This window comes from Ursus maritimus, unplaced genomic scaffold (assembly GCF_017311325.1).
Source record: "Ursus maritimus isolate PB19 unplaced genomic scaffold, ASM1731132v1 scaffold_17, whole genome shotgun sequence".
In the NCBI taxonomy this organism is placed as follows: domain Eukaryota; kingdom Metazoa; phylum Chordata; class Mammalia; order Carnivora; family Ursidae; genus Ursus; species Ursus maritimus.
In genome coordinates this window covers 34,004,489-34,027,601 of record NW_024424119.1, presented here as the reverse complement: position 1 = coordinate 34,027,601, position 23,113 = coordinate 34,004,489, and the positions used below count along the sequence as shown (strand labels likewise).

Genomic DNA, 23,113 nt, shown 5'->3' with positions numbered 1-23,113 from the left:
AGGCTCAAAGAGAACGTTACTTCTTTTTGGAAGAGAAAATACCTAACTTTTTTTTTTTTCTTAAGAGGACTATTTCCCCATACTTAGATTATTGTTTCATTTGTTGTTTTACTTTTTCTATATCAAGGTTAAATGGAACAACAAGAGCCTTTTACTCCAGAAGCCCTCTCTTTAAAATAATGCTAGAAGGTAAAAGAAAGCATCGATACTACTAAGGCCAGAATACTGTTTTTACCAAACCATAAATAAGCTACTTAAAAAAAAAATGTCTATCTGGCTTTGAAATTACTCCATAAAGCAGGAAGACAGGAAGTAACCACCAAAATCTGTGGTCAAAATGGGATAAAATAGGATTATGCCCCGAAGGAAACATTTCTATCTTGTCAAAGTTTATGGAGCACTTCTCCATTAAATATCCTCATCATTCTTACAGAAAAAAGCTAAAAGAAGAAAAAGTATATTTCTTTTACTCAGCTTTTGATCAGGGGTTTAAAAAATAAAAAACAAGTAGTTCTTCCTTTTTTTTTTTTTTTTAAGATTTTATCTACACCCAACATGGGGCTCAAACTTACAACCCTGAGATCAAGAATCACATGCTCTACTCACTGAGCCAGCCAGGCGTCCCCAAATTCTTCTAAATGCCTTAATCAGAAAGGAGATGGAATGCTCACAAGTCAAATTCAATCACGAGAACAGTTAGAATTATAATTTAGACATTATGAAAATGTCCGAAATTCAGCTGATGGTGTTCTCAGTGAAAGAGATAATCAGTACCAAATTCGTCAGTTAAATCACTTGGAATTTTTGTGATTGGAAAAAAAAAAAGAATCTATTTTATTTATTGACACATTCATTTTAGATTTAACTAGATAAACCATGCTCCTGGAAGAGGACTTTTTATTTCAGTGTCTAATGTTTAGTCTTCAATGTTACCCACTCTTCAGATAGGAATATTACACAGCTTAATAGCAAAGTATTATTATTAAGAAGTATCCTTAAGTTGGTAGCATTTGATCTTGATAACAGTATTTGAACCATTTAAATAGGATTTCTAAATTTTTAAAAAATTTCTACTGAGATTCTAATATAGGGAAGCTGCAGAGCTACATAACTATTAAGAATCTGAATGTAATACCAGTGTAAAGGTTCGGCTCTTGACTAATGGAAAACAATACAATCATGGGTCTGTTAATCTGTATTCATTATGAAACACCTTCAATTTGGCCTGGCATACTTAGGATAATGAGTTTTAATGGGGCTGACAGCAGTAATATTTGGAAAGGTGATAGATGGAGAAATACAGGCAGGTACTACAATCTGGGAAGTCTTTGAGCTCCACTTTAGGAAAGGGCATTAGAACATTGGTGGTCCAATGTTCCAATTCAAGGGCGAACACTGAGGTTTAAAAAGTCAATTCTAATCCATCTAATCGCAGAGAGGGAGGCAGGAGTCTGAAATAATGTGAACTCAGGGCTATTCATGGGTTTGCTCCAGCTAGGTGTATTTAAATGGTCCCCATCCATGCCAAGAGGACCGTCTTCCCTGATTTCCCCAAGACTAAGCTCATTCATGAGCACTACAGGTCTAATTCTGAATAACTCAGTTGCATATAATAGGAATGAAATACAGAGAACGTTTTGCAAGGCATTTGGACTAGTATTTTTACCCCTAAAGCAGATGAGGGCATTTGAAGTCCTTACCATCAGCACTTTATCCATATAGAATTCTCTGCCAGGGCTCCCATCATTGTATTTTGTATCAATGGCAAAACACAAGAATAATACATCCACTACCATTTCGTAAATGGACAGGAAGCAATGAGCGACTAGGAAAGCAAAGAGGCAGACGATGATCAGAGGCAGCACCCAGACTGTGTAATCTTGCTGGTAGTTGAGCAGCATAATTCCAGCCAAGCCTGTGCTACAGACTATCAGCACCTGAAGCAGAGAGAACAAAGAGCACACTTAATAGCCTATGACAGAAAACACTATTTCTTCATCATGTGCAGACTTCAAGCTCCCTTCAATATTTATAAGTGATGGTTGCATACATTCATTCTACCTCACGTTAGGAAGTATCATTCACATAGACCCACAGACACACATACATCTGTATATGTGCACACATATATGTGCATATGACATAAGTAAAACATCATCCTTTAAACACTTCCAGTTTACATGAAAAATAATCATGTTTTCCAAATGTTATGCTTGTTCATTAAAACTTCCCATATGTAGCACCTGTGGCAATTTTAAAAATAAATGTATGCTTATTTTAGAAAATGGCCCTATTAACATTCAGAAGAAAATTATAGACATTCCAGGGTATTGCTATGTACTTTTCTCTAAGCACTTTTACATATATGAAATAGTATTATATATGAATCATTAAAAGCTATTCATTAATATTTATAGTATCATTATAAATGTTTCATAAATACTTAGCCACCTAATTTCATCTTATGGGTGACTTAAAATTTGACCAGGTTCCTACAACTGGAGACTTATATTGTTTTCTGGCATAAATAATGCTGCAACAAACATCTTTAAGAGTTTTTTCTTTGTTTCATATTTTATTTCATACAGAATATGTGTGAATTTAATATGATTTGCCATGAAATTTAGATTTGGATTACCTGTGAGGAAAGAGGTTGCCACAAACATCCACCATAGAAGAAGAAGTGTCAAGAATGACCTACTCTGATCCTTCCCATACAGCACTTTACATTTCTTGTAGTTCTTTTACTATATTTTAGTTCAGCTTTTCAGTCCCTACGAAGAGTTTAATTCATTTAATTAAACACTACCATCCTCATCATCATCCTCATTTTGTAGACTGGGAAATGTGCTCAGAGACACTAGGCAACCTGCCCAAGGTCACAGAGTAGAAGAGCAGATACCACCCAAATCATGGTCTTATGATGCCAACTCCAGCATTCCTTGTAGGTAAAAACTCAGCAAATATTTGGATACGGATATAAAGCAGAGATAGGTCATATGAATCCTAAACACAGTCTTGCTCAGCCCTTATTGGCCTACCATCCAGCATTAAATAACAAAGCAAAAGAAAGAGTCCTCTGGAACCACAAGAGCCTTTCCTCGTTCAGTGCTGAGAATGAGCAGACTGAGAATTCTCTTGGCCTTTTCCCTACTGTTTATCCACACCAAAGCATCTTTCCTTCACCATTATTTTTAAGCAAGAGTTATAATGCATTAGACGAAATACTGGTTAGGCTATAAATTGACCCTTCTCGGATGATTTTAGGGAGCAAATCTGGGTCTGCCCAAAATTTGGAAGACCCGCCACCATTTTTTTGTGGCAAACACTCAGGAATCCTCTTACAGTTACTTACTTTCTGGGGTGACGTCTACAGATAGGTAATTATATCCATTTTCTTTCACTCTTTTTTGTTTTTAGAATGAAACCACTGTTTTTGATATCTCTTCTTCAAATTTTTGAGATCCGCCCTACAGAAGGACTGAGGTTCTTTTTTTTTTTTTTTTTTTTTTTTTTTGTTTTTTAAGGAGTGGGTTTTTTTTTTTTTTTTTTTTTTTTGGGTTTTCTTTTCTTTTTTTTTTTACATTTTTTTTTTTTGAATGATTTTTTATTATATTATGTTAGTCACCATACAGTACATCCCCGGTTTCCGATGTAAGGCTCGATGATTCATTAGTTGTGTATAACACCCAGTGCACCATGCAATACGTGCCCTCCTTACTACCCATCACCGGTCTATCCCATTCCCCCACACCCCTCCCCTCTGAAGCCCTCAGTTTCTTTCTCAGAGTCCATAGTCTCTCATGTTTCATTCCCCCTTCTGATTACCCCCCCACCTTTATCCCTTTCTTCCCCTACTGATCATCCTAGTTCTTATGTTCCATAGATGAGAGAAATCATATGATAGTTGTCTTTCTCTGCTTGACTTATTTCACTTAGCATTATCTCCTCCAGTGCCGTCCATGTTGTAGCAAATGTTGAGAACTCGTTCTTTCTGATAGCTGAGTAATATTCCATTGTATATATGGACCACAACTTCTTAATCCAGTCATCTGTTGAAGGGCATCTCGGCTCCTTCCACGATTTAGCTATTGTGGACATTGCTGCTATGAACATTGGGGTGCATATGGCCCTTCTCTTCACTACGTCTGTATCTTTGGGGTAAATACCCAGTAGTGCAATGGCTGGATCATAGGGTAGCTCAATTTTTAACTTTTTAAGGGACCTCCACACTGTTTTCCAGAGTGGCTGTACCAACTTGCATTCCCACCAACAATGTAGGAGGGATCCCCTTTCTCCACATCCTCTCCAACAATTGTTGTTTCTTGCCTTGTCTATTTTTGCCATTCTAACTGGCGTAAGGTGGTATCTCAGTGTGGTTTTGATTTGAATTTCCTTGATGGCTAATGATTTTGAACATTTTTTCATGTGTCTGTTAGCCATTTGTATGTCTTCATTGGAAAAGTGTCTGTTCATATCTTCTGCCCATTTTTTGATTTGTTTATTTGTTTCTCGTGTATTGAGTTTGAGAAGTTCTTTGTAGATCTTGGATACCAGTCCTTTATCTGTAGTGTCATTTGCAAATATATTCTCCCATTCCGTGGGCTGCCTCTTAGTTTTTCTGACTGTTTCCTTGGCTGTGCAGAAACTTTTAATCTTGATGAAGTCCCATAAATTCATTTTATCTTTTGTTTCTCTTGCCTTTGGGGATGTATCATGAAAAAGGTTGCTTTGGCCGATGTCGTAGAGGTTGCTGCCTATGTTCCCCTCTAGAATTTTGATGGATTCCTGTCTCACATCGAGGTCTTTCATCCATTTGGAGTTTATTTTTGTGTATGGTGTGAGAGAGTGGTCAAGTTTCATTCTTTTGCATGTAGCTGTCCAATTTTCCCAGCACCATTTATTGAAGAGACTGTCTTTTTCCCACCGGATGTTTTTTCCTGCTTTATCAAATATTAGTTGCCCAAAGAGCCGAGGGTCCATTTCTGGGCTCTCTATTCTGTTCCATTGGTCTATGTGTCTGTTTTTGTGCCAGTACCATGCTGTCTTTGTGATCACAGCTTTGTAGTACAGCTCGAAATCCGGCATTGTGATGCCCCCAGCTTTGTTTTTCCTTTTCAACAGTTCCTTGGAGATTCGGGGCCTTTTCTGTTTCCATACAAATTTAAGGACTATTTGTTCCAGTTCTTTGAAAAATGTCCTTGGTATTTTGATCGGGATAGCATTGAAAGTGTAGATTGCTCTGGGTAGCATGGACATTTTAACTATGTTAATTCTTCCAATCCATGAGCATGGAATATTTTTCCATCTTTTTGTGTCTTCTTCAATGTCTTTCAAGAGTGTTTTATAGTTTCTAGAATATAGATCCTTTACATCTCTGGTTAAGTTAATTCCAAGGTAACGTATGGTTTTTGGTGCTATTGTAAATGGGATGGATTCCCTAATTTCTCTTTCTTCGGTCTCATTATTCGTGTATAGAAATGCAACTGATTTCTGAGCATTTATTTTGTATCCTGCCACGTTACTGAATTGCTCTATAACTTCTAATAATTTGGGAGTGGCTTCTTTTGGGTTTTCCATATAGAGTATCATGTCATCTGCAAAGAGAGACATTTTGACTTCTTCTTTGCCAATTTGAATACCTTTGACCCCTTTTTGTTGTCTGATTGCTGTTGCAAGGACTTCTAGTACTATGTTGAGGACTGAGGTTCTTTATGCTCTCATTATACCACTAAAAGTTAAGCCACATTTGAAATGTTAAAGCCAATTATAGGGAGAAGGTGGCTTAGACAAACCAACGTTGAGATAAAAGCTGTTGAGGTGGAAGGCTGGATATTGTCACATTAGAAACCATTTCAAGAATTGATGATATTTAGCCAAAAAGGTCAGAGAAATGTAATAATTACTCCCAAATATAATGGAAGGGTGTCATGCATTTATTTATTAATGGCTCTCAAACAATGGAGGGGCTAGGTATCACTTGGGGAGTTCATGAATAACACAGATTCCTGGGTCCTACCCCCAGAGTCCAATTGGCTGGATCTAGGATGAAGCCCAGTAATATTCATTTAAAAAGTAGTTCTGGTCATTCTGATAAAGTCCACAGCCTATAAGAAGTACTGGTCTATATCAGTGGTCCCCAAGTGGGGTACACATACCCAAGGAGTATTTAAGGGGATCACCTGGGACTTCAAATTATATTTCTCTTTTATTGAAATTTTCTTTTATACTAGGCTTTATATTACATATTATTAAAGGCTGTACATATATTAATAAATGTAAATATATTAGGAGTGTGCTCAAAATTTTTTTCTAATAAGGCACATGATTTAAAAAGTTTAGACTCTTCTGTTTTACAGGATAAATTATTGGTGATACAATAGTAGAGATTCATACACAGGGCAGGATGTGAGAAGCAGGAAGGAAAGGGTGCTAGTTTTGGAATCAGAAAGATGTAGACTTGAATCACAGAATTAATACTTCCTAGTTTCGTGACTCCAAGCAAGTTCAAATTTAACCTTCCCGAGTCTGTTTTTCTGCCTTTGAAATAGACATAATAGTACATACATCCCATAATTGTTAAAATAAGCATTCTGAAAGCATATAACACAATGCTTGGCAATCTTTGTTTCTTCCTGTCATTTCCACCATAAATCTTGCATTTATGATGCCCTTTCCGTACGGAACTCAAGTTTTGAAAGATTTTGTTTACCAGTAAAATAGCACTTAAAAGTAATGATTCATATTCTCGTTTTTTATTAACCAATGCCAAATAAAATGCCAATAATTAATGTTAGAAGTATTATCAAATAGAGATAAAATAATTTCGCACAGAAGTGAAGTACCTGAGATTTTGTGGGATTTTTTGTATAGCTTTCCTGGGCAAATATCCATTATCTACTTGACTCGAAAATATTTAAATATCCTGTAAATCTCTATTCTTACCTGTGAGGACCTTATAGGCCAGTGATCACATGTCACAGGTCACAAGCCACTAAATTAGAGGAGCTAAGATCCCTCCCAAATCTAATCTACTAATCCATGAAACCATCTGGGTTCCATAGAAATGGAATCCATGGCATTGTCTTTTGTTTTCTTTTAAATTCAGGGTTTTTTAAATTAAATATTAAATTTTGCAACAATTTTGAATTCACAAGTAGTTGTAAGAAATAACACAGAATGATTCCACGTACCTACCCTTTACCCTGTTCCCTTCAACGGTAACATCTTGTAAAACTATAGTACAATATTATAACCACAGTATTGACATCGACATAGTCAAGATACAGAACATTTCCATCATCACAAGAATCCTTCATTTTAACCTTTTACAACTACCCCTACTCCTCCCCCACCCCACCTCTAACTGGGTGACCACAAATCTGTTCCCAAATTCCATACTGCTGTCATTTCAAAAATGTTATATAATTCGTTCAAGCCCCACGCTGGGCGTAGAGCTTAATTTAAAAAAAAAGGCATATAAGAATGTTATATAAATGGAAACATACAGTATTTACTTTTCTGGGATTGGTGTTTTCCACTCAGCAAAATTACCTCATGATTAATCCAAGTTGTTGTATATTATAATAGTTTGTTCCTGACACTTCTATTTTATTTTTTAAAATCATTTTATTTGAGAGAGAGTGAGTGAGAGAGAGAGACAGACAGAGAGAGAGAGTGCACCAGCAAGGGGGGGAGCAGAGGGACAGAGGGGACAAACAGACTCCCCACTGAGCAGGGAGCCTGATGCACAGTTTAATGCCAGGACCCTGGGATCATGACCTGAGGCGAACATCAGACACTTAACAGACTGAGCCACCCAAGTGCCCTCTGTCTTTTAGAATGCTTCTTCTGGTCTACCCACTTGAACTATCTGATCAGAAACTATTTCTGCATACTAGCAGCCACTTTTAATTATAAAGAGAGAAATGCTTTCAAAAGATTTACTGTATTCTGTGATCAGAACTACATTTTTAAAAAAGGAAACTAAAGAATATTTATCTCAGCATGTTAGAAATCCAGAAGACTTTATTCCCCTCTCATTTTTTTTTCCTTTTTGGGTATCTGGATTAAAAGACAGTTTTTCTTTCATGGTTTTAAAAGTAATTTTTTATAGTCTTATACATTTTATATTATTCAAACTTAAATGTTTCTGGGAAGCAATTTGGTAATGCACATCAAGAAACCTATTATGTACTCTGACTCATTAATTCGACTTTGGGGATTCTGGACTCAGGAAGTAAGGATTGATGCAGGCAAGGATTTGCATACAGAAGTTTCACTATAAAGTATCATACTTTATATAAGGATATAAAGGAAAATGAGAACAGTTTAACTGTAAAAAAAATTGGAGGTTTGGTTAAATAAATGATGATATAATTGTATAACCATGTTTAAAACATTTTTAATAAAATAGAAAATGCTCATAACATAATATAAAGTGAAAAGAGAGATATAAAACTGCCTTTTCTAGTAGATTAAAAATTTTCTTTATTGACTAGTATATAACCAGTACCCAGAAAAGTTCCTACCACATTACTAGTGGGCACTCCAGGATATTTGTGGAATGAAAAAAAGGTTATGGTAAAATTAAGAAAAAATTTTGACAGGCCACTAGGCTGAAAAACTCAAAGTCAATTTTAAAACACGGTATTTTATCATCTCTATATTTCTCCATTATAAAAAATGCATATTTAATATAGAGAACTTTATCTTATTATGGTAAAGCAGGAGGAGGGGTTTGGAATCACTCATATTTTCAATACCCAAAGATAATCATTAACATTTTCAGATAGTAATTCTTTTTCATATGTATGAGAACAGTACTTAACAGTGATAGTCAAGTAGTTTTACTCAGCCTTTTTACTTATATTATATGTACCGATCATACTATAAACTTTTAATGAAAAACATGGTCTAACAGGTGAATAATAGTCTGCTGTCTATTATTTCTAACGATTTCTCTATTTGTAGGCAGTAGATTGTTTGCAATTGGTAACTATTAGAAATAATGCTGTATTTTTCTGTGTTTAGAATTATTTCTAGGGGCGCCTGGATGGCACAGCAGTTAAGCATCTGCCTTCGGCTCAGGGCGTGATCCCGGCGTTCTGGGATCGAGCCCCACATCAGGCTCTTCCACTATGAGCCTGCTTCTTCCTCTCCCACTCCCCCTGCTTGTGTTCCCTCTCTCGCTGGCTGTCTCTATCTCTGTCGAATAAATAAATAAAATCTTAAAAAAAAAAAGGAATTATTTCTAGCAGTGGTTTACCATCAACGGAATTACTGAATCAAAAGACTTTTTTTTTTTTTTTAAAAGAAATCCAAGGGCAAACTTAGTGTAAGCACACAGTGACTGAAAACTGAGAAGTCGGACAGAGCTAAGTTAGAACTCCAGCTCTCCCACAGTCTAGTTCTCTAAATTTGGGCAACATACCTGGCTCTCTAAACCTCGGGTTCCTCTGCTATAAAATGAAGGTAATAGCAGTGGCTCACCTTACAGGAGAGGACGAATAACACTTCACATAAACTACATTCCTCAGTACCTAGTACTGAGCAAGTGTCTCCATCAGAGTTTACTAAAATCACCATCATGACCAATGCTGTCCCTGAGTATAATTTTTCTGTTATTCCTCTATATGGCTTCTCTTCTATTTTAACTGCTCTGTGTACATCTGTTCATATTTTAAGCTGCCTCATATCCTTCTTAGCAGTAGGGATAAATTATAAACATGTAAAACATAAAACAGACAAAAATCTGAAGCCTCCTAAATTTATTCATATAGCGTATAAATAATAGCAATAGTTAATAAGAGTGTCAAACACTATACTCAGTCCTTAACATGGATTGACTCATTCAATCCTTACTATAAAACATTTCCTCTTGTAAAAACACGACAAGAACAAATCCAACAGTGTAAGTTTAATTGTAGATTTTCAAAATAACTGCACAGTTTTATAATTCTTTTTAGATGACAGTTGCCTGAGAACTTGACACCACACCGTGCAATCCTGGCCTCTCTACACCAAATATTTTTTCCTTTTCAAAAACACTTTCAAAACAGTAGTAGTAAGAGAATAGCATTTGTAAGAGAATAGTAGCAAGAGTAAGAAGAGCATTTGATAAAATACTGCCCATCACGATCATGAATAATTATGAAGATTATTAAAGCAATATGAGAACTGGATATGATGTAATATGAAGTGCAAAGGGCAAAACAAACCGATAAGTATGCTATGATTGTTAGACTATAGAAATATAAGCTTATGAAAAAACACTGGGAGGGAATATATAAAAACGACATTATTAGGTTATCGCTGTGTCAGCTCAGTTTTTCAAATTTTCTGAGTATTTTATGGTTTGAACTACAGATACAAAGAAATCCAATTATAATGTTATTTATTATTCTGCAGATTTTAATAGTATAGAAAAATTACCTCTTTTCAGACACTTTAAGGACAGGTAAGTCTCATTCCCTAACAGCTCTGTTTTAAAGGCATTTATATACAGTAACAATGACAGCCAACATTCATCAAGAACTTACAATGTGTCAAGCACTATCTTAGGTACACTACATGTACTAACCAATCTAATCCTCACAACCCTAGGGGATTGGCGCTGTTATTATCCCATTTCCATAGATGAACAAACTGAGGCACAGAATGGTTGCGTACCCTGCCTCAGGTCACACAGCTAGCCAGTAACAGAGTCAGGATTTACATCCAGGTAGTCAGGCTCCAGATACAGCACCCCTAACCATGAAGCAGACTATTCCTGAATTCCTTACAGATCAAAATATGTAAGGAGAAACATGGACAAATTACTTAACTGCTGTGTCTCAGTTTCCCCAGCTGTAAAATGAGGATAATAACAGAACTTCCTTTACAAATCTGTTGTTATGATTAAAAGAGCACCATACATATAAAGGACTTAGAACAGTGCCTGACACATATTATGGGCTTTGTAAGTGCTTCTTTTATATTGTATCTATTACTTTTAGTTTTTTTGGTGGGCTAGATATTTTTCAAATGAAAAAGCAAATTTATATATATATATATATATATGCAAAAATTCACTGTATGTCTCAGATAACATATTTGGACTTACCTTGCCTAGGAATAACATGAAATCTCCCACTGTGTTGATGGCAGCCACCCGTAAAGCGTTCTCCACAAGAATGACAAAAGCATCCTTCGCGGAGGTACAGAAGTTGGTGCTGTTGATAGCTGTGGCTGTGTATGCATTCTGGACAAAAGCAAAAAACAGTATTTTCATGTAATTTTACTTTGTTAAGATATAAACCAAATAAAGTTAAAGCATCATTTGTGAAAAGAGTTCATAGTTAAACCCATGGCTCTGGTGAGGTACAGATTAAGACTAAGCACAAGGAAATGCTAGATATTAAAAAAAACCAAAAAACCAAAAAAACACCCCGATATGGTAAAAAGAGCTTTTCAGTTGGCTTAGTTTTAGTCCTTTTAAAACACTGACATTTATTAACGCACACACAAACCTTTCCAACATCCATTAACTTCTTCCCCGTCTTAGTAAATCAAACATAATTTAACCTTTCCTAGATGTCTCAGATTCATCACTATGAATATCAGCGATGCATTATTACCATTTCAGTGATGCTTTAAAAGCTACACAAGTACATAAAAGGCATAAGGATGCTGTGCTGTTTTATCTGCAACATGTCCTCTTTGGTGCTTTCCTCTATGCTGTTCCTTCTCACAGTTCTTGTAGTAGACAGCTGTTTGTCGCCCAACATACCCCTCCCTCCTGGGAGCAGGGCCCCGTAGCCCCTTTGCGAAAACAGACCTTCCCCATTCTCTTAGAGTCTGAGTGGGGGACACTACCTCTAGCTCTGGGGCCGGTCTTGATTGATGTAAGCCAATCAGCACATTCTACCCACCTCCACAATGCCGGGTTCAGGGACTGGTACATAAACTAATAGAGCAATGAAAGCAAAGACAAGGGAACCCTGGGGCTTCTGGGGTTCTTCTCCTTCTTCTTCCATAGGAGCTCCTGACAAAGCAGCTCTCTCATTTTCCTGCATAGCGAGGTGTGAGGATATGAACTGCCAGGGCCATTTGGCCAATGTAATGGGAAGAGCCTGAAGCTGCTGGAGGTCACAATGTGAAAGGGTGGGCAAGGCTACCATCATGGAAGTAAAAGCAGAGAGAAACCAGTGACTTGTACTTGATGACGATGTTTGCATGATTAGGAACTAAACACATTTCTGGACTTTACAGCCACAGAAGCTAATGAATTGCTAAGAATCTCTGCTCTCTCTCCCTCCCCCTTCCTCACTCTCTCTTTTTTAGGCCAGATGGAGCTGGCTTTCTGTCCCTTGTAGTACTGATCCCAGCTGACACACTTCTATTCAATTACACCTGCTTCTGCTGCTTCGTGTCCTCTCTGACCCTGTCACAGACTGATTGTTTTCTCCCCTTTGTATACTGCCTTCTAGAATAGGATGGACATTTTCTGGGAAATGTGAACACATGCTAGAACAACAAATATGTTGGAGCCTTAGGAAGGGAAAGTATGTAGGCTTTGTGATTAAAACTTAAAATCCTGAGGAATTTTTGGTTTAGTGCAGACTTAAACTGTTGGTGAGTCCAGAATGTTAAAGTTGTTGGAAAACTGCCCCACATAAAGGGCTTATTTTACATTGTGTTGTCTGTGAAGTTTTGTTATCCTTTCTTTTAAGATTTTATTTATTTATTTGAGAGAGATAGTCTGCGTGTGGAGCAAGGGGAGGGGCGGAGGGGAGCGGGAGAGAGACTCTCAAGCAGACTCCACCCTAAACGTGGAGCCTGATGCAGGGCTTGATCTCATGACCCCAAGATCATGACCTGAGCCAAAGCCAAGAGTCAGATGCTCAACCGACTGAGCCAGCCAGGTGCCCCTGTGAAGTTTTTTTGTTTTGTTTTGTTTTTAAGATTTTGTTTATTTCTTTGAAAGAGAGAGAGAGCACACGCAGGGCAGAGGGAGAGGGAGAAGCAGCAGACTTCCCACTGAGCAGGGAGTCCGACGCAGGGCTCGATCCCAGGACCCTGGGATCATGACCTGAGCCAAAGGCAGACACTTAACCAACTGAGCCACCCAGGGGCCCCATTTTTTTTTTTTAATCGAAGTATAGTTGACACGCAATGTTACATTAGTTTCAGCTATACAATAGAGCGACTTCACAACTCTGTAAGTTATGCTCTGCTCACAAGTGTGGCTACCATCTGCCACCGTCCAGTATTACACTATTCTCCCTATGCTGTACCTTTCATTCCCATGACTTATTCATTCCGTAACTAGAAGCCTGTCTCTCCCACTTCCATTTAAACACTGAGCTTGGGAGATACAGTCTTACGCTTACGCTTGTTAGTTAATAGGAACCTGGTATGAGGATGAAGTTTGAGCCACCAAAAATTTAATTTGCCATTATACAACTAAATTCGTTGATTAAAAATACAGAATATTTTAGGGCCAAGGAAAGACGACTACACAGAGTAAGACACTACCTTTTCAGTAAGGGCGCAGCAGGATATAATGATGCTCTTTGAGAGACAGTATGATTTTACTATATATAATCCCATCAAACAAACTCGGGTAATTTATTATCAGAATATGCTACTACATTATGTTTGCAGTTCTTTTTATCTCAAAAGCTAATATAGATCGTCTTTTAAAGAAATGATACTATTAAATTGTTCTGGTAGCATTCATTTGGGGCTTGCTCTCACATATTGTCATCAGCCAGTGCTTCTTATCAGTTCAAAGATAGCAGCCACCAAAGAGTTAACTACCTAACTGCAGCGGTCTACATTTCTTCATCTGTCAAGCTTCTTTTGAAACATTCTGCCAAATGCCTCAATGACATCAAAATAAACTATACTTTTGATCTTATGTTATAGTAACTCTGCTGAGAAATGATGGAGAATAACTTCCTAGGCCTGATCTATTCTCCAAGAACCAAGACCAACCAGTTCCCTCCATACTCACACACACACACACATGCACACACACACACACACACACAAAACCCATTTAACAATTTTTTTCTAAAGCAGAGGTTGTCAAACTACCACCTGTCATCCAAACTGCCCACTTCTGTAAATAAAGTTTTATTGGAACACAGCAATGTTCATTTGCTTACATAGCATTTATGGTTGTTTTCAAGCTACAATGGCAGAAATAAGCAATTGTGACAGAGTCTATATGGCCACAAAGCCAAAAATATTTACTATCTGTTCCTTTACAGAAAAACTTTGCTGACCCCTGTTCTAGAGTATTACCCAGGATCAATATCAACCTTGTACAGCATACGGAACCCATCTTCTTATCCCTTTTGAAATACAAACCAGATTTCCTCATTTCCAATCTTTTAGTAGCTTTCTCTACAACTTCCAAGTCTTTTCAGCATCTTTCACTATCATTCTTCAGTTCAACGACTGACAGATGTCTGTAGTGATTTGAAATAGAACATACCATAAGGAAAATACCTTACTTCCCTTATTTGAAGACATAATCAAGAGACTAATGAACCAGTTACTTAATAACAAGTTTCCAGGGGGGCGCCTTGGTGGCGCAGTCGTTAGGCGTCTGCCTTCGGCTCAGGGCGTGATCCCAGCATTCTGGGATCGAGCCCCACATCAGGCTCCTCTGCTAGGAGCCTGCTTCTTCCTCTCCCACTCCCCCTGCTTGTGTTCCCTCTCTCGCTGGCTGTCTCCCTCTGTCAAATAAATAAATAAAATCTTAAAAAAAAAAATAACAAGTTTCCAGGGGAAAATACACTGCCATATTAACTATACACTGATTATGAGATGCTTCCCGAAATTAAAAAAAAAAAAAAGCATTATAATGTCTAGAATCAAGGATATTGGATAAACCATTTAAATCAAGTAGGTGTTGTCTTAAATTTCACCTCCTCAATGAGGATCAACAACTCACTTTTAACTATGCAGTTTGAAAAAGACCTTCTTTGAAAGAGACAGTAGCAAGAGAGGATCCACATACCTCCAAGCTCTCTCCTCTATCATCAGACCAGCTGACCCAGAGAAGGCCTAACATCTCTAAACTAAACCATAAAAGCTTTTCTGTTTTTCAATAATTTCAGAAGAAATTACTATTCCTCCTCTCCTGCTTCTTTCTTCTCTCCCCACCCATCCCCACCTATCCCATCTACATTTATAGCAAAAGCCTATTTATTTGTGGACATGGAAAGAGGCAGCAATAACTTCTTTCCTCCACTCCTATGTTCCAGGGTTGGATATGCTCATAGAAATTTAGCTTTCTTGGCAATATTCCTACAGATCTGTGCAACTCCTTTGTATTCAACCTAACCGAAAAAAGTTAAGTGGATATTTCATGAGCTCTTTCTCCCACTCCCAAGGCAGGAAGATGAGCTGCATGTGACACACAGAGGTCAAGATGACCTCTTCAGGAGGAAAATTGTGCTACAGATCACAGCAGGCCAGTGAAAATTTCCTTCCACTTCTATACCTCCTAGTCTGAAAGGAGTCACACTAAGGTTCTCAACAAATTCTGAGTTCTTTGTGGCTTTCCTTATTACTGTTCTCTGAACTTTCTGCTCAACTACTTGGTTGAGATTTTTTCCAGCCCACCTCCCTTCTCAGACAGCCTTCCTGATCTTGAGCTAAACTGCTGGCAGAGAAGCATCAATGATTAACATTTAGCGAGTGTCCAACATGAGCTCAGGCAGGATGGAGGCTTAAGGCTATATAACTCCCAGAAGCAAGATAAAAGGTTATCACCATCAAGGAAGCATTTGAAAAGGATGACTGTTAGGCCCAAGTGGTCCCTGATAACATCTATGTGTGACAGGATGAGGTGAAAAAGTCCTGGTCACGAGGAAGAAAATGTTAGGGAAGGTCACCATGTAGATAACCCAGGCCTGCTTGGCCACATGTCCCAGAATGCAGCGTCTACGTTTCCACACCTTTTGTTTCTTCACTTACAGACCCAGAAATTCTCTTTAAATTTAAAATCTTTATATAATAACTCAAAGGGGAGAGCTAGACAACAATGGCAGGAAAAGGGAACAGATATGTGCAACTCTATGTATATCATTATACATTAAATAAGTGAAAAAGTAATTAAACTTACCCCTTTCTTATTTTGAGTGAGAAATGGAGGGGGCAAAAAGTCCCACCTACACCATCCTTTTCATTCAGTTTGGTTGTAAATTCTTAGACTTTTAAAGAGATATAAGAATTAAAAATATGTTGCAAATCTTAAATTGTCTTTAAAACCATCACTTGGGGCGCCTGGGTGGCACAGCGGTTAAGCGTCTGCCTTCGGCTCAGGGCGTGATCCCGGCGTTACGGGATCGAGCCCCACATCAGGCTCCTCCGCTATGAGCCTGCTTCTTTCTCTCCCACTCCCCCTGCTTGTGTTCCCTCTCTTGCTGGCTGTCTCTATCTCTGTCAAATAAATAAATAAAATCTAAAAAATAAAAAAAAATAAAATAAATAAAAAAAATTTCTAAAAAAAAATAAAATAAAAAATAAAACCATCACTTGTTTTAGTTTATAGCATGAAACATGAGAGTTTGAGATGTTTGCATACTCTCTATAATTCATGTTGCATAAAATGGGTATATATCTATATGGGAAACGGTGATATCCTGGCAAGAACTAGGCAAACTTAGATTTGGAAACTTCCTCCATCTCTAGGTCATATGGTCTGCCACAAGATGCTAGTCTCAACTTTCTCTACAGAGGAAATGAGCCTTCCTTATAGAATTATAGAGAGAAAGTGGTAATATAGATTAAGTGTTTAATATAGTATCAGGTAGTAGGTGCTCAAAAAATACACTTTACAATTCCCATTCATACAATGTCGAGAAGAGCTTTATAATCTTAAAAGCTTGGCAGCCAGGAAGCAGATCCCCTCCAATATTAAACGCACTATCTCCAAACAGTTTTGAAGTAAACCAAGGCTTGAGTAATGCCCCCAAGAAACAGATTCTAGTTGTAACAGTCTCTCCACCCAAAGTAAATTCTGTTAGATGAGATGTACAATCACCTTCCTGATACATGAAGATAAGCACTTGCAGAAACAAAGAGCAGTTCACAGTTCACTCTGTTTATGTGCAAAACTCTAACACCTATGCTATAAATAATTAATGGCTTATTTTGAAAATCCAAAGGTCTTTTTTTAAGCCAGCTGTATTTTCCATGCAGTTTGGCACTGGACCATGGCTCAGGATTACGGAATTTCATACCATGCTGCAAAATGACTCTGGTCTCCTCTACCTCCCTATCAACACTCCTCTGCTATTATCCTCTAAATTCTCTAAAGCACTGGCAACAAACTGGTGGCCCATGATCAACTGACATTGTGTGGCCCAAAGACCTTGTTTGCTCTGGCTCACTCAGTCATTCTTTTTATGAGTTGTCAACATTTTAATAGCAGGAGATAAATGCAAACATCCAGAATTCTGGCTTCACTTGAGACACTGGAAGTGTTAGAAACTGTGTGTAAATTCTCACATGGCAAGAGTATACCAGAGCTAAGAAGTGACTGCCCTCTTCGGATGGAAAATGAACTCCCTAGCTTACCAGTCTACCACTCTCTACTGCCTTGGACCCCGTCTGCTGCAGTCATTTCCATGAGTAACAATGCACCAGCAGGGGTCTGCATTGTCCAGCCCTACTAGAGGCTTTTAGTATATGTGCTGCCTAAGCGAGCACTAGTAGAGGCTTTTGACTTCAAAGTTGCATACTAATCTCAGAAGTGACAGCAAAAGGATAGGAGGAAAATAATGCAATGGGCACTAACTAATCATTAACCATTTCCAAAGAGTAGACAAAACAGATCTCTGAATGGGAGACTCTACACGTAAAGTGTGAGCCACGGTGCCTGGCACATGGTAAGTGCTCAATAAATATGAACCAACATTACAATCAATATTATTATTTCACTGTTCCCTACTGAACGCTCCCAAGATAATTCCAGAATGTAAACAGATGATTAGACAAGAAATTTTTGAAAAATAAGAATGAGAGGGATTTGTATTATAAGACATTGGGATACGTATAATGAAGCTATAAAAAATTTAAAAAACAAATAAACATACCCATTGTATCCCCCCCAAAGAAGAAGCTATAGTAATTAAATATTACAGTACTAGTATAAGCATAGGCAGATCAACAGTACAGAAAAGAGTCCTAAGACACACTCAAGTATGATATAGAAGAATTTAATACATGATCCCTGCTTCTCCCTCTGCTCCTCCCCTTGCTCGTGCTGTCTCTATCTCTCAAATAAATAAATCAAGTCTTTTAAAAAACTGTAAAAGAAACTAACTGTGCACAGTACTATAGAGTAAGAGTCGTCATTACAGAGGACTTGGCTGCGTCCAGGAGCATGCTCAGAGTACTACAGACACCGTCTCTCTGCATCCTCATGGTCATGGGCACTACAGATACTATTATGATCCCCATTTTACAGATGACATTTACAGACTGCTAAGCCAGTCTGTAAGTAATGTCTGATAAGACATTATTATGCTGAAGTAAAATATCAGAAACTTTTCCCCAAAGCTAAGTATTTCCATGAAGGTAACTTAACATTAGCATGGTGAGATCATGGGTGCTGTTTTGTTTTGTCTTGGTTTTCCAAACTCTTCAGTACTTTACATTCTATTTATTTTTAAGGAAAATAGATACATCTTTAGAACTACCTCTTGTTTTATCTTTGCCAGAGCTCTCTTATCTTAGAGTAAAACACCCGGAGTTCTTTATAAAACAATAAAATGAGGGGAGCAGGGGAAAGCGATAACACAAAGCCAGGCACTGTAAGAGTTGATTCATCTGCATTATATTTCATCCTCACCTAAAGCCTATGAGGACAGGTGTATTTTTCTCCACTCACTGAAAAAGGAAACTGACACTCTGAGGTTTCACTGAGCTGGCCAAATAGTTAAACTGCTGGGATTGAAACACACTTTAAAGATCTGGGCTCTCTCCACTGTGTAGCCCCCCAATTATCCACTGTGCCTTCTCCAACAAGGCTGTAAAAGTAAGGACTCAACCCAGTGTGTATGGGGAAAAAGGAACTTCATTTTCAGGAAGTGGTGATAAATACCAGAGACAAAAGGAAAGGTGTGAGCCGCCTGTTATCTCGGTGCCAGCTCTGGCTTGACCTCTAGCACAGAACTAATCTCCCAACTGCCAAACGTATGTGACAGCGCTGAAAAGAATGCCCCTTCAAACACCAGCAGATCATACTCTTGGGCCTTACTGCTTTTCCTCAAATTTTAGAAAGTCTCTAGAGCTCATCTATTCAGTACTGTCCTCTTAAATACTTTAAATAGACGGGTGCCCACCCATCTCGGAAACACTTCCCAGGAACAAGGGTTAAAAAAAGTTCCACTGCCAACTGATACTTAGGCCTAACCTCTCATGCCAGGAAGGGTTCTAATGTCTTCAACATGTTGCCCTCGATTCAAATGAAATTCCTGTGCAAACAGGAGACGTGAAGCAGCCTGGTAATCAGTCCCCAAAGGGCAGCATTTCATATTCCTGAACAGAACTAAGTATTAGTTTGGAATCGCTCTCCCTAAACCTTCATGCGTTTATTTATTACTATGTTAACGCTTCCCTGGAATCTTCAAACAGTGAAGATCCAAGATGCACCAAACCGGTACAAGAAAGGCCAGCTTGAAGTCTGGATGTACATCTCACGACCGTTTGTACTAAATTGCTGATTAGTGTTTCGCTTGGGATGAGCTGAGAACTTTGGATTTTTTCACCTGGCTACTGAGCATCTTAACGTCGTGTGATTTGTTCTCTTCCCTCAGTAAAACTGCACATCTCCTTTTTGAGACTTTTTCTTTTGGTTTTATATCACCCTATCAGTCTTTCAAAATCCAAATATTCACTGATTAATAATTCATTCAGAAAACATTTATTTTTTTTAAAGGTTTTACTTATTTATTAGAGAGCAAGAGAGAGCACGAGCCGGGAAAGGGGCAGAGGGTGAGAGAGAGGCAGGCTCCCCACTGAGCAGGGAGTCCGATGCAGGTCTCGATCTCAGGACCCTGGGATCATGACCTGAGCCGAAGGCAGACACTTAACGGACTGAGCCACCCAGGCTCCCCTCATTCAGAAAACATTTAAAGACCACTTATTCTATACCAAGCACTGTGATAGTCTCTGGAGAGACAAAACTAAGATCCCTGTCTTTGCAGAGCTAACGGTGGAGATATAGATGTAAACAGATGGTTTCCGTATGATGTTCTTAGTGTTTTCACAGAGGTATGAGCCTGTGCTGTGTAAGGTCAGCGGACGGGCTGGGGGACTGAGAGAAGACTTCTTTGAGGTGATGCTCAGGCAGAATCATTAAGGATCAGTCGGAGTTACTCAAGTGTTGGAAGGAAGTCATTCCAGCCATGTTTGGTTAATTGCAAGAGCAAAAGGTTCCCGTGGGAGGGTGGCAGAAACTGAGAATGGAGAGGTGGGCTTAGCACCTCTCTGCAGATGAGCTATTTAGTGATGGTACAAAATGTAATGACGATTATTTTTAGTGCATCCATCAACTTTTTGATAAGGATGACTTGGTCCCAAACTGAATTTTAAAGAATGTAGTTTTTCAGATTGCTATGGCTGTTACTACTTATTTTTAATAATGACTTTCCAAACACTTTCCATCCATACGGTATTACAATCTACAAGAATTTATTTTGTTAATGAAATGTCATGGCTGCTTTTTCATATTAACCACAGAACTCCAATAAAGCAAACTCCAGGCATGCTCACCACCACGGCCACAGGACTACCATCCTCAGACTATCCTTGAGCGAATGGAAAATGCACTGCTACTCTTGAATCAACTTAGCGGTAAATGGTGAGAAAGTCCATTTTTATCTTTGGTCTATTAGATGAGGGCACTGGCACATTAGGATTGATTTTCAAGGAATGGAGAGAAGTGGTAAAAAAAAAAAAATGAAGAAAGATGGGGAGAATGCTTCACGGCAAGTCCTGTGTACCCAGGCACAGCAAGACAGAATACCAAACTGCTCCCTAAGAACAGTTATCCTGTAATACCTGTTCTTCCATTTGACCTGAGAAATGATAGCACTTCCTCTGATAATATTTCCCAGGCTAGTATCAGAGTCTTCAAGCAGCTGGATCTCTCCAAAAAAAGTATCAGGATAGAGAGCACACCAGTCTTGAACAATAGCAGAACTGCAGTAAAAAATGAGTTTTAAGCATCACAATGACTTTTCACTAAACTAAAGCTTTCAAACAACGTTCATTCATTCATTTTAAAAAAGTAGGCTCCACACTCAACGTGGGGCTTGAACTCACAATCCCAAGATTAAGAGTCGTATGCTCTATGGAATGAGCCAGCCAGGCACCCCTCAAAAAACATTTAAAAGAAGAATTAAAGAAATAATGGCTAGAGTAGACAGGTTCCTAGGGAAAACCAAAGATGAAAGGATGTTAATTAAGGAATAAGAGATAAATGTCTTTCCTGAAAGATGAACCCTAATGATATTTTATCCTTACGTTACAATTAATTAATAATGAGCCTTGGTAAGAATATATGTCACTTTTAAAAATAAGAATATGATAGGCGCATCTGGGTGGCTTAGTTGGTTAAGCATCTGCCTTCAGCTCAGATCATGATCCCAGCGTTCTGGGATTGAGCCCTGCACCAGGCTCCCTGCTGTGTGGGGAGCTTGCTTCTCCCTCTCCCTCTGCCCCTCCACCTGCTTGTGCGCGCTCTGTCTCTTTTTTTTTTTTATGTTTTTTTATGTTAGTCACTATACAGTACAACCCTGGTTTCTGATGTAAAGTTCGATGATTCATTAGTTGAGTATAACACCCAGTGCACCATGCTATACGTGCCCTCCTTACTACCCATCACCAGTCTATCCCATTCCCCCACCTCCCTCCCCTCTGAATCTCTCTTTTGTGCACATGTGCTCTCTCTCAAATATATAAATAAAATCTTTAAAAAAAATACAATAGAAATAGATACACCTGAACAAGCCACAAGGTACAACAACATGAGAAATACATAACTTCTTTCAAGTAAGCTCAATTATTTTTTCTTGGAAGAAGAAACGATGAACCTGTCTTTGAAAGTGAATGTTAGATTTACTTTTTAAATATTTTACCTGATTTAAATAATTTAGGCACTTTTCAAGACACCAAAGGCAACAAATGCAAGATTTCAGCACACATCGAGCACAAGCATTTTCCTGGAAAGGACAAAAATTTGAAATAATTAAAAACCAAAGAATCAAGCCATCATACAGAATATTCTAAATGTTAGAAAAATAAATAAAAGTTAAAAAAAAATCACAACCTATGTTTCAAGGCCTCCACACCCACCACCCTCTTTTCCCTCAAAATGTAATAGCCAAATTATTTTTAATCAATTTAATTCAACAGATATTTAGCACTATTGCACATAAGATACAGTAAGGTACCTAAGACCAGAAAGGAACTTATACTACTGTAGAAGAAAAAAAGCTAAACATAAAAAAGGTTAGACTCAGAATATGCAATAGATACTAGAGCCATGAGAGTAGAAGGAGGAGGAGGAGGAATCAGGGAAGGTTTCTGGGAAGAGGTGGCATGTGAGCCAACCTGTGTAGAAATGCATGTTATCTCCACAGTCAGGGAGAGGGAGGAGGCTTCAAGGAGGAAGGTATGAGTCAACACAGTGGAAGAGAAGCACAGGGTACTTTGGGAAACCAGTGATATGATGGATTTTGCCAGAGCATATAGAGAGCAAGAGTAGGGAAGAAGGCAGAAGGACTGGATTCGGCTTTGCAGGGATTTTGAAGAAAACATGCACAGCTATGGACTTAACATTACGGGGAGCTTTACCACATGCAGAGCTGAGGTCTAGGGTGTGACAACCAGAGAAAGCCCAGGAAAGTATTTTCTCCTTACCTTTCCTTTGAGCTGACTGTGCATGTACATAAGGATCATTCGTGGAATTTTGACTAACGTGATAATGAAAGATCCTTTTGCCACCGTACCCAGGTGATAACGAATAAGGCGATTCACTGATGCCAAAATAGGTGTAAACGGCAAATTCCTTTTATCCCTATTTAAAAAATAACCAAAAAGA

The 23,113-nt window shown here is 38.3% G+C and overlaps 1 protein-coding gene across 3 annotated transcripts in view; it reads right to left on the bottom strand.

Annotated features, from left to right (window-relative positions):
• SLC44A1 (solute carrier family 44 member 1) overlaps nt 1-23,113 on the bottom strand; it is a 190,749-nt gene that overhangs the window by 47,972 nt on the left and 119,664 nt on the right. For all 3 annotated transcript variants that reach the window (XM_040631677.1, XM_040631676.1, XM_040631675.1), the window contains exons 11-14: nt 22,933-23,089; nt 22,149-22,232; nt 11,105-11,242; nt 1,701-1,937 (exon numbers count right to left, since the gene is read on the bottom strand). In XM_040631677.1, coding sequence (XP_040487611.1) covers nt 1,701-1,937; nt 11,105-11,242; nt 22,149-22,232; nt 22,933-23,089 — 616 coding nt within the window. The remainder of the gene's footprint in view (nt 1-1,700; nt 1,938-11,104; nt 11,243-22,148; nt 22,233-22,932; nt 23,090-23,113) is intronic.